The sequence below is a fragment of the Manis javanica genome, chromosome 14, assembly GCF_040802235.1.
Source record: "Manis javanica isolate MJ-LG chromosome 14, MJ_LKY, whole genome shotgun sequence".
Classification (NCBI taxonomy): Eukaryota; Metazoa; Chordata; class Mammalia; order Pholidota; family Manidae; genus Manis; species Manis javanica.
Window position 1 is genome coordinate 54,503,850 of NC_133169.1, and position 17,755 is coordinate 54,521,604.

At 45.8% G+C, this 17,755-nt stretch overlaps 1 protein-coding gene across 4 annotated transcripts in view; it reads left to right on the plus strand.

Moving 5' to 3' along the window:
- The window catches only part of LOC118972705 (putative histone-lysine N-methyltransferase PRDM6), a 359,903-nt gene that overhangs the window by 276,416 nt on the left and 65,732 nt on the right, over positions 1 to 17,755 (plus strand). For all 4 annotated transcript variants that reach the window (XM_073221129.1, XM_073221131.1, XM_073221130.1 and 1 more), the window contains one exon: positions 759 to 1,066. In XM_073221129.1, coding sequence (XP_073077230.1) covers positions 759 to 1,066 — 308 coding nt within the window. The remainder of the gene's footprint in view (positions 1 to 758; positions 1,067 to 17,755) is intronic.

Here is a 17,755-nt window from a genome sequence, read left to right on the forward strand (position 1 = left end):
CTTGCTGTTGGTTTCTCTTTGGCTTCTGGGATGGGCTTGCATGCAGTCACAGGCACGTAAACCCTGCTAGAACAGTGCCACTTTCCCCACCCATTCTCCCCAGTGTCCTCAAGGGTCGTCAGCACCTTTGCGCAGGGGCTGCTGGGGCTCGGGTCACGCGGGCTATGGCTGGCCCCGCCCTCCTGTCCGCAGTCCCGGGGAGTGGAAATGACGTGCCATGTGGGTCGCCCATCTGCCTTGGTGATTTTTAAAGTCTCCACTTTAATGATATTCTTAGGAAAGTCAATGTATACCCGTTAAGACCAAGGTAGACTCACTTCGAGCTGTCAGAGCGAGGGATGGGCTTTTTTTGCGGCATAAAGATAAACTCGCTGTGAACACCGTGTGGGGAGAGAACCCACGGGAGCAGGGGAAGATCAGAGGGAGCTGGAGACAGAAGGGTGGAGGGAAAGAGACAGAGAGCCCTTGGTTCTGTGGAGAGGACAACTGTGCCGACAGCACCCAGCTCGGAAGGCCTTTGGGGGCGCCTGGGGTCTCGACTCGGTACAGCTGGATTCTAGTGCGGCAGATTCCAAGGGAGCGGTGCAGGTTTCCCTCCGTCCCATTCCCAGCGGCCTCGGCATCCCCATGACGTCCCCTCCCTTCCCGGTGGCTTATCCAGGGGGGGATAATGTGATTTCAGGGGTTTACCCGAGTATGGGCTGCCCGGGTGGCCGGCTTAACTGTCTCCCCTCCCTCCCCCCCACCTGTCTCTGCAGATAGCAACATGTGCGTGGACAACTGCAACGGGGAGTGCCCCATGCTTGGGTTGCTGCACTCGCTGCGCCGGTTCGTGGGCACCAGCAGCACCGCGGCCACCGCACCTCCGCCCGAGCTGCCTGAGTGGCTTCAGGACCTGCCGCAGGAGGTGTGCCTCTGCACCAGCAATGTGCCCGGACTGGCCTACAGCATCTGTGTGGCACAAAGGATCCAGCAGGACATCTGGATTGGGCCCTTCCCGGGCGTCGTCCTGCCCCCAGAGAAGGTGCAACCCGGAGCGGTGAGGAAGATGCAACATCTCTGGGACGTAAGTCACCCACTGCCCAGCACCTTGCCACCAGCAAGAGCCTGGTGGGTGGCTACATTGGGGAGAGCCTCCTTTGTTTCCCCAAAGGTAGCAGAGATTAGATTTCTCAGGTCTTTAAAAAGCTTGGTGCATAAGGAGAGGTGCGCAGCTGGGCCTTGCACAACAGGCTCTCCAGGGCCTACAGGTTTCTGCAGATGGTATCACCTTGACAAGCTTCTGTTCCAGCTGGGATGGATTTGACCGTCAGCCTCCCTGGATCTTGAGACAAAGAGAAACCGGCTGAGGAGATGGAGCAGAGAAAATACAGCATTGAGGTGTGAGCTAGGTGAACTTTGCATCCCATTCTAAGCTCTTCTAATATGCTTTTGTGCACTGGGCAAGAAGAAACATAAGCATACACAGGAGTAAGGACAGCCAGTCTCATTTTCCCAGATAAAAAACAGTTTTGCAGATGAATGTGAGAGACTGAAATGGTTCCTAACGTTCAAAGTACCCAAAGTAAGCAAATTATACTGTGAGTCAGAAATCACAAATTTGGCTTCCTCTGTGACAAAGTACAATTTTGCAGTCTTCAAAAAGCTAGGAAACTAAAATGTAGAAAACTCCAATCACTTTGTCATAATCCAACTGGTGATGATATTTGAATGGCACAATGTTAACCTGCTGTTATTGTTTAAGAATAAGCAACTTCCTTGAAAAATGTGAAGGTGAAATTTGTCCTAGAGAGTCATTGTTGGTTACTGAGGTCCCCTTCCAAGGAGACAGACCCTTAGTGCAGGTAATCTCTGCCCCAGTGTTGGCCACCTCCCACCCCTGGAGTTGCTGATGAAAGTCAAGATGCTGGAAGTCTTCCCCTTGAGGGCAATATGTAAATCTGGCTATTTGAGTTCAGGCCATGTAATGGAGTGGGAATAGGCAGAAAAGAAAGTTTCATAAATGCCAGCGGCTAAGTTGGCATGGACCTTAGGGCTCCATTAATGGGTAATTTCTGTGGCAGCTTGCCACAACTTGTTTCAGTGGCTGACCAAAATGATCATTTTTATGGTGAGGTGCTTCATACTCACTAAAACTCATTTGACTCAATAATGCCCTCAAAATTTTTGCTCAGATGCAGTTGGAGATACAGTGTTATGAAAAACAGACCTGGTCTCCAGAACCCTTCATAACTAGGGGAACTGTGCCTGCAAAGCCTCCTTTGGTGCGGGAGGAGCTCAGTGTATGAGCTCACAGGCTGGCCAGCAGGCCAGGATGACCACCTGGTGGCCATGGGCTGCGTACCCCCATGCTCAGGCCCCCAGGTTCCACTTCACTCTTAAATTGGTAAACAGTTACACACTTTTAATCTTTCAGGATAGGATTCTTGAATGAGGGTAAAGGTTGTGCATATTTATGTCATCAGTTTTGTTTTTTTTTACACAAATTTTTATAGGAAAACAGGCTAGGAGAAATGGCTTGGTACCTAGAGGCAGGCTGGAAGTCAGAGCTATTGGGTAGGAAAACCTGAGAAGTGGGAAATAGTCATTGCATCTGGTTTTGAAATATTTCCTAGTTGGTTTTTGTTTGTGACTAATTAGTTATAACTTCCAATGTGGTTTAAAGTTTATAAAATGCTTCCAGGCACTTTCATGTTTGAGTGGTGCTGTTAGGAACTCTAATACCATATGCAGTTAGAGGACGAACAATACTTTTCTGAATAAATCATAAAACAATTGTTCAGTGGCGCAGATTTGTTCTGTCTGCTAATGTTAAAACTGAACACTACTACTAGTGCCTTCTGATACTCAGGTTTAGAGCCCATCAATTTTTAGAGAACCAGGGGACAAAGCTGTAAACATGAAAAAAATCCCAAAGTTCATCTTTTTTTTTTTTTCCTAAAAGGCTTTGGATGGTTGGAATGTTAAGCAGGAGCCTGCTGCACATACAGAATATGATGATGTATTTTAATACTAAAAACTACGAAACCTCTCATTTGTACCTTTACTTGTATTGATGAAGTTAAAATTCTGTTGAAAAAAGACTGGGTAATTTAATCAGTTTTGTGGTTATAGTTGATACTTGAGTACTATAAAGTGAGTCTGATGGTTTGTTTGGGGTATATGAGTTGATGTGTTGGGGAGTGCCTAGACTTGGTTCTAGGTCATAAAAGACTGCTGTATGTATGCTTCAATGATCTACAGGTCCCTACTTCTAAATCCAGGACATAATCTATTTTTGTCATATGTAAGAACAGTTAGAATGACATGCATTTTGGGGATTGAAGGGATATTAGAACTATAGCCGTGCAAAATATATCAGTGTACTGGGAGATCATGTAAAATGTGACTGACCAGGACCAGGTAACCAACTGAGTGCCAGTGTCCATTTATAAGATAAAACACTTTAATAGGTCTCAGATTTTTATTAGTATAATTATTTTTAAGATAGGAAGCATGAGTTTATCTTTAAGCATTGTGATTCATTCTTACATAATGTGTCTATTTGAATTATGTTAAATTTACAACAGAAGATTTAAAATGTTGGATTGTTCCTTAAATTTTAGGCTTTCCTTTTAAACCCAAGTTCTCTTGTGAAAAAACTTTGATGATTATATTTACATTAGAAAGAATCTGTAATTGGAATATACCACAGGTGTATAGGAAACTTTCAGCAATAATTGCTTAATGACTCATATAGTAATTATCCATTTTTAAAACATATTCTTTTAGATATCTTCTAGAATATTAGGTAGGCTGATATTTAAAAACTTAAAAGCAATTAAATCATGACCATTTCATTAAAAAAATTTTTTTATTAAGGTATTATTGATATACACTCTTATGAAGGTTTCACATGAAAAATCAATGTGGTTACTACATTTACCGATATTACCAAGTCTCCCCCTATATACCCCAATGGAGTCACTGTCCGTCAGTGTAGTAAGATGCCACAGAATCACTATTTGCCTTCTCTATGCTACACTGTTTTCCCCGTGATCCCCCATACCGCATGTACTAAACATAATACCCCTCAATCCCCTTCCCCCTCCCTCCCCACCCACCCTCCCATACCCCTTCCCTTTGGTAACTACTAGTTCCTTCGTGGAGTCTCTGAGTCTGCTGCTATTTTGTTCCTTCAGTTTTGCTTCATTGTTATACTCCAAAAATGAGGGAAATCATTTGGCACTTGTCTTTCTCTGCCTGGCTTATTTCACTAAGCACAAGGTCTGCCAGCTCCATCCATGTTGTTGCAAATGGTAGGATTTGTTTCTTACGGCTGAATAGCATTCCACTGTGTATATGTACCACCTCTTCTTTATCCATTCATCTACTGATGGACACTTAGGTTGCTTCCAATATCTTGGCTGTTGTAAAAAGTGCTGTGATAATCCTAGGGGTGCATATGTCTTTTTGAATGTGAGAACTTGTATTATTTGGGTAAATTCCAAGGAGTGGGCTTCCCAGGTCAAATGGTATTTCTATTTTTAGTTTTTTGAGGAACCTCCATATTGCTTTCCAGAATGGTTGAACTAGCTTACATTCGCACAAGCAGTATAGGAGGATTCCCCTTTCTCCCCATCCTCGACAGCACTTGTTAGTCTTTTTGATGCTGGCCATCCTTACTGGTGTGTGGTGATATCTCATTGTGGTTTTATTTAACATTTCCCTGATGATTAGTGATGTGGAGCATCTCTTCATGTGTCTGTTGGCCATCTGAATTTCTTCTTTGGAGAACTGTCTCTTCATATCCTCAGCCCATTTGTTGACTGGGTTATTTGCTTTTTGGGTATTGAGGTGTGTATGTTCTTTATATATTTTGGATGTTAACCCCTTGTTGGATAGGTCATATACAAATATATTCTCCCATACTATAGGATGCCTTTTGTTCTGTTGGTGACCCTTGTTGTACAGAAACTTTTTAGTTTGATATAGTCCCATGAGTTCATTTTTGCTTTTGTTTCCCTTGCTCCAGGAGATGCATTCAGGAAGAAGTTGCTCATGCTTACATTCAGGAGATGTTTGCCTATGTTGTCTTCTAAGAGGTTTATGGTTTCAAGACTTACATTCTGGTCTTTGACCCATTTTGAGTTTAGTTTTGTGTATGGGATTAAACAATAGTCCAGTTTCCTTCTCTTGCATGTAGCTGTCCAGTTTTGCCAACACCAGCTGTTGAAGAGGCTGTCATTTCCCGATTGTATGCCAATGCTTCCTTTATCGTATATTAATTGACCATATATGGTTTGGTTTATATCAGGGCTCTCTAGTTTGTTCCATTGGTATATGGGTCTGTTCTTGTGCCAGTGCCAAATTGTCTTGATTACTGTGGCTCTTTTGTAGTAGAGCTTGTAGTTGGGGAGCATAATCCCCCCCCCCCCTACTTTATTCTTCCTTCTCAGGATTGCTTTGGCTCTTCGGGGTCTTTTGTGGTTCCATATGAATTTTAGCATGATTTTCTCTAGCTCATGGAAAAATGCTGTTGGTATTTTGATAGGGATTGTACTGAATCTGCAGATTGCTTTAGGCAGAATGGCCATTTTGACAATATTAATTCTTGCTATCCATGAGCACAGGATATGTTTCCATTTATTGTTATTATCTTCTTTAATTTCTCTTATTAGCATCTTGTAGTTTTCAGAGTATAGGTCTTTCACTTCCTTGGTTAGATTTATTCCTAGGTATTTTATTCTTTTGGATGCAACTGTGAATGGAATTGTTTTCCTGACTTCTGTCTCTGCTAGTTCATCCTTACTGTATAGGAATGCAACAGATTTCTGTGTATTTATTTTGTATCCCGCAACTTTGCTGAATTCAGATACTAGATCTGGTAGTTTTGGAGTGGAGTCTTTAGCATTTTTTATGTACAATATCATGTCATCTGCAAACAGGGACAGTTTGACCTTGCCAGTTCTTGATGCCTTTTATTTCTTTGTGTTGATTGATTGCTGTGGCTAGGACCTCCAGTACTATGTTGAATAGAAGTGGGGAGAGTCCTTGTCTTGTTCCCGATCATATAGAAAAAGCTTTCAGCTTCCTGCTGCTAAGTACAGTGTTGGCTGTGGGTTTGTCATATGTTGCCATTATTATGTTAAGGTACTTGCCCTCTTTACCCATTTTGTTGAGAGTTTTTATCATGAATGGTTGTTGAATTTTGTTGTATGCTTTTTCAGCATCTATGGAGATGATCATGTGGTTTTTTTCCTCCTTTTTGTTGATGTGGTGGATGATGTTGATGGATTTTCAAATGTTGTACCCTCGTTGCATCCCTGGAATAAATCCTACTTGATCATGATGGATGATATTTTTGATGTATTTTTGAATTCGGTTTGGTAATATTTTGTTGAATATTTTTCCATCTGTGTTCATCAGGATATTGGTCTGTAGTTTCTTTTTTGTGGTGTCTTTGCCTGGTTTTGGTATTAGAGTGATGCTGGTCTCATAGAATGACTTTGGAAGTAATGCCTCTTCTTTTACTTTTTTGGAAACTTTAAGGAGGATGGGAATTAGGTCTTCACTAAATGTTTGATAAAATTCAGCAGTGAAGCCATCTGGTCCAGGAATTTTGTTTTTAGGTGGGTTTTTGATTATCAGTCAATTTTGTTGCTGGTAATTGGTGTGTTCAGACTTTGTTTATTTCTGGGTCAGCCTTGGAAAGTTGTATTTTTCTGGGAAGTTGTTCATTTCTTTTAGGTTACCCAGTTTGTTAGCATATTACTTTTTCATAGTATTCTCTAATAATTCTTTGTATTTCTGTGGTGTCTATAGTGATTTTTCCTTTCTCATTTCTGATTCTATTTATGTGTGTAGACTCTCTTTTCTTCTTGATAAGTCTGGCTAGGGGTTTATGTAGTTTGTTTATTTTCTCGAAAATCCAGTTCTTGCCTTCATTGATGCTTTCTATTGTTTTATTCTTCTCAATTTTACCGATTTCTGCTCTAATCTTTATTATGTCCCTCCTTCTAGTGACTTTGGGCCTCTTTTTGTTCTTCTTTATCTAGTTTCATTAATTGAGTGTTTAGACTGTTAATATTGGATTGTTCTGCTTTCCTGAGGTAGGCCTGTATTGCAGTATACTTTCTTGTTAGCACGGGCTTTGCTGTGTTCCATTGATTTTGCGGTATTGTATTATTGTTGTCATTTGTGTCCATATATTGCTTGATCACCATATATGGTCATTGATCCATTGGTTTTTTAGGAGCATGTTGTGAAGCCTCCATGTGTTTGTGGCATTTTTCATTTTCTTTGTGTAATTTATTTCTAGTTTCATACCCTTTGTAGTCTGAGCAACTGATTGGTACAATTTCAATCTTTTTGAATTTACTGAGGCTCTTTTTGTGGCTTAATGTATGATCTATTCTTGAAAATGTTTCATGTGCACTTGAAGAGAATGTGTATTCTGCTGGTTTTGGGTGTAGAGTTCTGTAGAATGTCTGTTAGGTCCATGTGTTCTAATGTGCTGTTTAGTGCCTCTGTTTCCTTACTTATTTTCTGTCTTGTTGATCTGTCCTTCAGAGTTAACGGAGTGTTGAAGTCTCCTAGAATGCATGCATTGCATTTTGTTTTCCTCTTTTAATTCTGTTAGTATTTGTTTCACATGTGTAGGTACTCCTGTGTTTGGTGCATAGATATTTATAATGGTTATATCTTCTTTTCGACTTGACCCTTTTATCATTATGTAATGTCCTTCTTTATCTCTTGTTACTTTCTTTGTTTTGAAGTCTATTTTGTCTGATAAAATTACTGCAACTCCTGCTTTTTTCTCCCTATTAGTTGCATTAAATATCTTTTTCCATCCCTTCACTTTTAGTCTGTGTATGTCTTTGTGTTTAAAGTGAGTCTCTTTCAGGCATCATATAGGTGTGTCTTGTTTTTTTATCCATTCTGTGTTTCTGTGTCTTGTGATTGGTACATTCAGTCCATTTACATTCAGGGTGATTATCGATAGGTATGTACTTATTGCCATTGCAGACTTTAGATTCGTGGTTACCAAAGGTTCGATGTTGAGTTCCTTACTATCTAAGAGTCTAACTTAACTCCCTTAATATGCTATTACAATCAGAATCTAAAGGTTCTTTTCTTTTTCTCCTCCTTTTCTTCCTCCTCCATTCTGTATATGTTAGTTATCATATTCTGTACTGTTTGTCTATCCCTTGATTGACTTTCGGATACTTAATTTAATTTTGCATTTGCTTATTAATTAGCTGTTCTACTTTCTTTACTGTGGTTTTATTTCCTCTGGTGACAGCTATTAAACTTTAGGAACCCTTCCATCTATAGCAGGCCCTCCAAAATAGACCGTAGAGATGGTTTATGGGAGGTAAGTTCTCTCAACTTTTGTATCAGGGCTTTCCTTTGTATGTGATCTTATTTCTCTCTCTGACTCCTCTTAATAGTCTGTCCTTATCCTTGATCTTTGCCATTTGAATTACTATATATCTTGGTGTTGTCTTACTTGGGTCCCTTGTGAAAGGAAGGAGCGACACACAGCAGCAATTCACCGGAGAGTTCCACTTTATTGGGGAAAAGTACTAGGTTATATAGGGAGGGACATAAGCTGATTGAGGTGTCACTTCAATGGGACTGGTGGCTATTGGCCAGGTGCCAGGATTGGGGGGAGGGGTGAGAGGTGATTGGGCCTCGGGTGGCGCTGGTGGGAATCGAAGACCCGGAAGAGAAGCAGGAGGTTCACTATGTTACGGGTGGGGGCCCTTCATTCTCCCCTTTCTCCTCTATGGGGTTGTGGACGTTGTTTTCTCTCTGACTGCTTCCTGCTGAACAGGGGCAGAGAAGGGAGTGAGGGCTTAAGGACTGGGAGGAAAGGGTTGATAGGACTCCCTATAGTAAGGACGAGTAGATGTGGATTTCTTCAGATTGGAAATTAATGAAGGTTCCCTGTAACCATAGGTTGAGGACCTGTTGATTCCAATGGTGCCAGGAGGATATGGGTGTCAGGAGCCAGGCATCTGTGGCCATTGTTTCTAGGAACAGTTTCCAGCGGAGAGAGGGGTCCATCTCAGCGTGTGGTGAGGAGGTCACGTGAGGGTGAGGGATCTTCTGTGGCCAGAAGCTGATAGTTCCTGAGTAAAAGCTGGTTGAAAGTTTGATTAGAGATTTTTCTGACTTGGGATTTGATGAACTTTATTATACAGGGTAAGAAGAGACAGGCGAGAAGAATGATTATTATGGGGCCTGCAATGGGCCAGAGCCAGGTAAGGAGGGGGTTTGTTTGTATTGAAGAGAATGGGTTGGAATTGGAAGCAGAGTGGAGGCTGGAGGCAAGGTCAGTGAGTTTGGTAATGTCAGTTTCTACAATGCTGGATTCGTTGATGTAATAGCAGCACTCTTCCTGAAGGACGACGCAGGTGCCGCCCTTCTCGGCTGTAAGCAGATCTAAGGCCCGCCGGTTTTGAAGGGTGACTTTAGCTAGCGAAGTGACCTGTCTTTGGAGAGAGGCCAGGGAATTGGCAGTGGATGTCAGGGCTCCCTCAAGTTTGGCGTTGAGCTCTTTAATTGCCCACAGAGAGTGACCCAACGCCCCTCCCGAAAACCCTGTCCCAATGGCTGAGGTGATCAAAGAGATACCGACCATGATGGGGAGGAAAGCAGCCCTTTTTGTGCGCGAGGGCAAGGGAGGTTGGAGCTCAAGAAATTCTGCCATGCTGTAAAGTGTAAGCTGTGGGATTAGGGTGATGAGAATGCAGGGTATATTGGAGTTGGGAGGCAGTGAGTTGAAAAGACTGCCATTACACCAGAAGAAGTGTCCTGGTTGTGTAAAAGTTTTAGAGTCGGAGGTGGGGGTGTAGATGGAGAGGCAGTGACGTGCGCTGGAGGGGGGTGGAGTTGGGCCTATACAGTGGTGGATGGTGAGATTATCTGCATATTCTGGTTATCATAGGGGTATGTCTGCCAGGGGGCGGAGGTGTTGTCCTTCTGCATGGAAGGAGTAGTTGGAAATATTAAGGGGCACGGTGGCCAGCAGTGGGTGCTGTAATGATGTGCACAAGAACCAATTGGCGGTGTTGAGGGTGTGGTTGAGAAAGATGATGGTGTCTTGAATGAGCTGTAACCAAGAGTAGGAGAAATTAGAAGAGGGGCGGGGATAGGAAGATGAAGAGGCGCTGTCAAATGTTTGAATAATGAGTTTTTTGGAATGTTCGATATCTGATGCAACTTGAGAGATCTGGGAATGAGAGAGAACATACTTTCGAGAAATATGAAGGGTACCGTAGGGGGTGGAGGACCCCCCATAGTAAACTGAGGCTGTGACTCCGGCGGCCCATCAAGGGTCCCAGGGATCAGGGATTGATAAGGAGAATGAGCTGTTGGGATATTTTTTGATATGGTTGAAGGAGTAATACTGTGGGTACCGAGAGTCACCCATGTAGTGAATGGTGCAAGACCAGTAGGGACATCCCCCATAGGTGTCTGGCCACTGCCTGCATGAGGCTTGTTTTTGGTCGTAGAGGAAACAGAGGTAGAGAGTGAAAAGGGGGCTGCTAGTGAACACTTCGGTGGAGGGAGGAAAGTGAAGATACAAAGGCTCTGAGCAGCCTTTTAGAGGGCAGTTTGATGTGGTAATCAGGGCAGTGGTTTTTGTTTGATGCTGTGTGTAAGTCTGTCTGACCTTGAATCGCCATACAAAGGAGACTGAGGTGACGGGGAAGATGATAGAAATGAGGAATGAGAGCGAGAGAGCAGTAAAGGAAGAAAAGGTCATGATTCAGATATGGATGGCAAAGGGGGTAAACGGGAGATGCGGAGTTTCAAGGGATCAGAGGGATGAGGCGTGGTAGAGTAGACAGCGTCTTGGGCTGTATCCGAAGGACTCTGGATTGTGACTGATGGGTCTTGGGTGTCCAGAGAAGGTGGGTTCTGGGTGTTTGGTTTCAACCTGGAGATATGAATCCAAGGGGTGACAAGTTATCAGGCAGTAAGAGCTTGGCGGCCGAGGGGGTGCAGAGAATAACTGGGTGTGGACCTTCCCATTTCAGGGTGAGAGAGGGCTGATCCTCTGGTGGCTTATAAAACACTAGTTGGCTGGGCTGTAAGACAGGAGGATTTTGGGAGGCAGATGGATCAGGAAGGAGCCAATCCTGATATTTCCACAATTCAGTGTGGAGGAGAGAGAGTAGCAGAAGGGCCATATTGGGATGAATTGGTCCTTTGTGGGGAGGGAGCCCCGGGGGTAAAATTGGGTGGCCGTACATGATCTCAAAGGGTGACAAGAAGGAAGGTTTTTTTGGGAGGGCCCGAATGCGGAGTAAAGCTAAGGGAAGTAAGCGAACCCAGTCAAGGTGTAATTCCAGAGATAGTTTGGTCAGGATGTCTTTTAGAGTCCTATTGGCTCTTTCTACTTTTCCCGAAGCCTGTGGTCGATAAGGACAGTGTAGATGCCAGGGGAGTGAGAGTGACTTGGAGAGGTTCTGAATGATTTGGTCAGTGAACTCAGGGCCATTATCTGATTGGAGGGAAGTGGGCATCCCAAACCTAGGAAAGTTCTGGGTGAGGAGGATAGAAGTAACCGCGGACGCTCATTTGTTAGTGGTGGGGAAAGCTTCAACCCATCCTGAAAATGTATCTACTAACACGAGTAGATATCTGGTACGCCATACGGGGGGCATGTTAGTGAAGTCTATTTGCCAATCTGCGGTGGGGACATTACCCCTTGCTTGATGAGCCGGGAAGGGTCGGGCCTTGAAGGGGGTATAAGGGTTACTGCGTTGGCAGATGGTGCACCTGCTGGTGATTTGGTTAAGTAGGATTTTGTCTTCAGGAGAGAGAGAAAAAAAGAATTGTAAAAAATGGATCAAGGATTGGGGGCTAGGATGGAACAGATCGTGTAAGAAGTGGAAGAGGGACTCTTTGTCCTGGGAACAGAGGGTGTCTTGTGATAAGGCTAAAACCGCAAGGGCAGACGGATCATTGTCTGGTGCGTCTTCTGATAAGGCAACTGACCGGGCTACTCTGTCAGCTTTGTTGTTACCCTTTGTAATGGGGGAGTCATCTTTTTGATGTGATTTGCAGTGGACTATGTCCAGTTGGTGTGGGAGTTGTGAAGCCTCTATAAGTTTGGTAATTAAGGCTGAATTAGTGATGGAATTTCCTTTTGTGGTGAGGAGGCCTTGTTCTTTCCATACTGCCGCATGGGACAAGAGAATGTGGAATACGTATTTGGAATCAGTGTACAGTGTGAGAGACGTGTCCCGGGCTACAGTGCAAGCTCTTGTGGCCGCAATGAGTTCGGACTGTTGATTGGTTGTACCAGGGTGTAGGGCTTGTGCTTCGATGACGTCTTTGAGGGAGACTACTGCGTATCCTGCGTAGTGGGTGCCCTCATGTTTAAAGGAGGACCCATCAGTAAACCAGATGAGGTCGGAGTGTGAGAGAGCTCCTTCAGAGATCGTGGAGTGGCACGGAAGGAAGTTGTGAAGGGCTTCTAGGCAATCATGTGAGGGAGTATGAGGAGAGTAGGGTAGAGGAAGAAGAGTGGCCGGATTCAGGGGTGGGCAGGGGAGGAAAGAAATGTCTGGATTTTAGAGGAAAGAGGACAGTAAGGTCAGGAGTCTGGAGGGAGAGAGAGTCTGTAAACTTTTGTAGGTTAAGAGGTCTTTTAGGTGATGTGGGGACAGAATGGTAAGGGGTGCCCTGAATGTCAGTTTATGAGCTTCCTTCTTCAAGAGCTGTCCAGCGGCTAATGCCTGTAGGCAGGGGGCCCATCCCCGAACTGTGGGGTCTGATTGCTTGGAGAGATAAGCTACTGGGGCAAAGGATGGGCCATAATATTGGCCTAGGACTCCTAGAGCTTGACTGGACCTCTCATGAATGTATAATGAGAAGGGCTTCGACAAATCAGGAAGATGGAGAGCTGGGGCTTCCACAAGGGCTTGACAGAGCTTAATGAAGGAGTGTCGGGGTGAGGAGGATAATGGTTCTTCAGGGGTGCCCTTGCTGAGGTCGTAAAGGGGTCTTGCCAACAGGGAGAAGTTAGGGATCCACGCTTTAAAATACCCAGCCAGGCCTAGAAAGGAAAGGATTTCTGTCTTGGTTTTGGGAACGGGCAGGTCAGAGAGGAGTCGTTTTCTGTCTAAGGTAATGGGCTTTCTTTGTTGATATAGAAGGAATCCGAGGTAAGTGACAGAAGGGGAAGAGATTTGAGCTTTGACGGGGGATACCCAGTAACCTCTGGAAGCTAGAAGGTTAAGTAGGGAGGCAGTGTCAAGTTGAGACTGTTCCCACGAGGGACTGCAGAGTAGAAGATCGTCCACGTATTGTAATAAGGTGGACTTGGAGTGATCATGATGAAACTGTTTGAAGTCCTGAGCTAGGACTTGTCCAAAAATATGGGGACTATCTCGGAAGCCTTGTGGCAAAACTGTCCAAGTGAGTTGTTCAGAATGTCTTGTGTATGGGTCTATCCAGGTGAAGGTGAAAAACTCTTGGGAGGAGGGGTCCACAGGGATAGAAAAAAATGCGTCCTTGAGATCTAGGACTGAGAAGTGGGAGGCCGAGGCAGGGATTGCGATAAAAGGGTGTATGGATTTGGAACTAAGGGATAGATAGGGACGATGGCCATGTTAATGAGGCAGAGATCTTGGACTAGGCGGAAAGATCCGTTAGTATTTTTTAACCGCTAATATGGGGGTATTAAACGGAGAGTGAGTGGGTCTGAGGTAATTTTTGTTTAAAAGGTCCTGAATGATGGGTTGGAGGCCTATGAGGGCCGAAGTGTTTAGGGGGTATTGGGCCTGACAGATATACTGTGAGGGGCCCCGTAATTTAATAGACACCGGAGGACATAGAGCCATGGAGCGACTTGTAATGTCCCAGACCTTGGGATCTACAGGGTGTATGAGGGCAAAACTGGAGCTTTCATTGGATAGAGGGGGGTCATCGGCTATGAGGACCATCAGAAAGGGGGTACTGGGGGCTATGGGAGTGGATATAGTTATGGAAACATGGGGGAGAGAAAGGATTTCCGGTCCTAGTAAAGGGATGGGACACTGGGGCATAACCAGGAAGGAGTGGGAAAAAGGTATGGGATTGTCCTGGATTGTGCATAAAAGGGGAGGGGTTTTCAATGGGAAGATCTGTTTTCCTCCTACCCCGACTATAGGAGTAATGGCTGGTGTGGTAGGGCCCCAGTATTCTCGCAAGACCGAGAAGGTGGCTCCTGTATCTAGGAGGAAGGAGATGGGGCGACCGTCTACTGTTAAAGTAACCCTGGGCTCCTGTTTGGTTTTGGAAATGGTGAGGCAAGAAGACCCCGGGCCACATCAATCCTCCTCCACCAGTCCCACTATGGCGGGCTTAGGATGGGGGTTGTTCATCCAGTCTCCCCTTCGGGTGTTTGGGCAATCATACCCCCAGTGGCCCTTTTTGTGGCATCTGGGGCATGGGTTGGTAGGAGGTATGGGGAAGGGGCACGCCCTTGACCAATGTCCTTCTTTTCTGCACTTGAAACAAGCTCCTGGGGGGGGGGCTTGTTTGTGGAGGGGCGCCCAGGTTGTGGTTTCATCAGCTGGGCCAACATCTGAAAGTTGGCCTGATCAGCCTTTTGTTTACGGCGTTCTTTCTCCTCCTCGGGGTTATGGAAGACTTTAAGGCCACTGTTAGGATCTCAGTCTGCAGGGTAGCAGGGCCCTGATCTAATTTTTTGAATTTAGCTTTAATGTCGGGCTAGCTTTGAGCCAGGAAGTATGTCATAAGGACATGTCTTCCGTCCGGTGTTTCTGGGTCTAGGCTGGTATACTGTAATAGGGCTTGGGTGAGTCTATCTAGGAATTCGGAGGGAGTTTCTTCCTTTTTTGAATTATGTCCTGGAGCTTTTGAAAATTGACTATTTTACGAGCTGCGTTTTTCAGACCTGCTATTAAGCAGGAGGCGAAAATATCCCGAGAGCAGAGACCTACAGCGGTGTTATAATCCCAGTGCAGGTCTTGTTCGGGGACAGCTGTGGGGCCAGTGGGATAGGTGAGGTCAGTCCTGTCGGTTTCGGTAGCGTGTGTTTGGGTGAAGTCCCAAACTCGTCAACGCTCTTCAGGAAGGAGGGTATTGGCTAGGAGCATGAATATGTCATGATGTGTGAGGCTGTAAGACTGGAGGGTCCATTGAAACTCCCTGATATATGTCGTGGGATCAGTGGAAAAGAACCAAGGTGTTTTTCAAGTTGGGCTAAATCCCCTAAGGAGAAATGTACGTGAACTCGCACGATGCCTTCGGGTCCCGCCACCTCTCGGAGGGGGGCAATAATTTGGGGAGGCCCCTGGCATCGAGTCTGAGGGGGACTGAAGGGTTCTGGCTCAGTCTGTGGGGGAGAAACAGGTGATGAGGGCAAAGACGGAGCAGGCCCCAGGGACCTAGTTAAAGGAGGGCTGAAAGGCTCAGGCTCAATCAGCGGGGGAGGGGCAGGTGAGGGGGCGAAGGCAGAGGAGGTGAGATGGGGGAGGAGATGGTGGGAGAGGAAGGGGAAGGGCTGTTGTAGGAGAAGAAGGGGAAGGGAGTGGGCGGGAGGCCTCTGTGGGGTAGGAGGTGAGGGCAGGGATGGCGGAAGAGGGCAGAGGCGTTGTAGGAGGGGAAGGGGCTGTAGGAGGAAGCCTGTATGGTGAAGGTTCGTCGGCCAGGTCAAATGTAATCGAAGAGGGATGGGGAGTGTGTGGAGGGGAGGGAGGCGGCCTGCAGGCCAGGAGAACTTGGGGCGGGGAACAGGTGGTGCAGAGGCCGTTTTTTTGGGCTAGGAGGCGAAAAACGTCGATATAGGGAATCTCCTTCCATTTTTTCAGGCGCTGGCAGTAGTTAAAAAGATCGCGAGTGATGTTAGGATCAACAGTTCCCCCTGCGGGCTATTGGTTGTTATTGTCTAGGGGGTATGTCAGCCAATCTTGGGAGCAATATTTACGGAGAAGTTTTGGTTTTATATCAGGCGTCAGGGAGAGGGTGGCTAGATACTTGAGCAGGCATTCAAGAGGTGAACTTTCATGGAGGGATGAGGAGGCTCCCATGGCTAAAGGGCAGAGAAGGAGACAAACAGGGGAAGACGAACGGAGATCCTCGGACTGGAAGCAGACCGCAAGGAGAGGAAGGGCGTCCCCGATGATCCTTGGTGGTCTGCGGAAACTTGTATATGAGTCGGAATTTCTTAGGAAGTGTGGATCGTCACCCAGACTTCTCTAAGAAGGCAGAGTGCTGGAGTCACAAGGAACCTAGTACTAGGAATTTTTGGTGGAAGGAACATAAGGAGTGGAGGGGGGAGCGTTCTCATCCACAAAGGAGTCACCTCATTTATGGTTGTTGAGGAGGGGCCTGAGGGCCCGCCGCAGCTGTGAAGGCCTGAGGTGGGGATTTATGGCCGTTGGAGGAGGGGCCTGAGGGTCCGCCGGGGCCATGAAGGCCTGAGGTGGGGACAGTTCCTTCCTCATCCCGAAGCGTCAGGGCCTTGCGAGACGATCACGGTCAATGGCACTGCGATAGCTCGGGGAAGAGTGGCCCACTTCTGGGGAAAACTTACCCAAAGGCCAAAGAGGAGTGGTGAGTGTGAGGAGCCAGCGCGGGAAAAAGAGGCCGAGGGCAAGCTTCCACTGGTGTCGGGGGAAGACGGGGCCCAGTTGGGGTGTCCCGTCTCCTGGGTTTCCGCACCAAAATGAAAGGAAGGAGCGACACACAGCAGCAATTCACCAGAGAGTGCCACTTTATTGGGGAAAAGTACTAGGTTATATAGGGAGGGACATAAGCTGATTGAGGTGTCACTTCAACGGGACTGGTGGCTATTGGCCAGGTGCCAGGATTGGGGTGGGGCGAGAGGTGATTGGGCCTCAGGTTGTGCCGGCGGGAACTGAAGAACCGGAAGAGAAGCAGGAGGTTCGCCATCTTACAGGCGGTGGCCCTTCACCTTGTGTTCGGACATCTGTGCATCTCCATGGCCTGAGCGTGTATCTCCTTTCCCAGATTGGGGAAGTTTTCAGCAATTCATTCCTCAAAGACACTTCATATCCCTTTCTCTCTCTCTCCTTCTGGTATCCCTATAATGCGAATATTGTTCTTTTTGAATTGCTCACACAGTTCTCTCAATATTTCATTCTTAGAGATCTTTTTTTCTCTCTGTGCCTCAGCTTCTTTGTATTCCTCTTCTCTAGTTCCTATTTCATTTATCATCTTCTCCACTGTATCTAATCTGCTTTTAATACCCTCCATTGTGCTCTTCAATGATTGGATCTCCAACTGGAATTCATTCCTGAGTTCTTGAATATCTTTCCATACCTCCATGAGCATCATAATGATTTTTAGTTTGAACTCCCTTTTAGGAGGATTCATGAGGTCTATGTCATTTAAATCTTTCTCAGGAGTTGTATTAATAATTTTATTTGAACCAGGTTCCTGTGGTGTTTGATATTTGTATATGCCACCCTCTAGTGTCCAGAAGCTCTACTCTCTGGAGCTGCTCAGCCCTTGAAGCAATGTCAGGGGTTGCAAGGGAGTTGTGTTGGTGCCTGTGGGGAGGAAAGAGCTGTTTCCTGCTTCCCGGCTGCTATGCCTGTCTCTATTGCCTGAACCAGTGGACTGAGCACACAGGTATAAGCCTCTATGCTTTGCATTTGTTGTTGCTGTAGACAGATCTCTCTGTCTGGCCTAACACGGTAGGGTTTACTGGTTTGCAAGCCAGGTGGGGCTGGCTGGGAGGAAAGCACAGTAGGCTGCGTATCACGGAGGGGTTCCTTGGAGC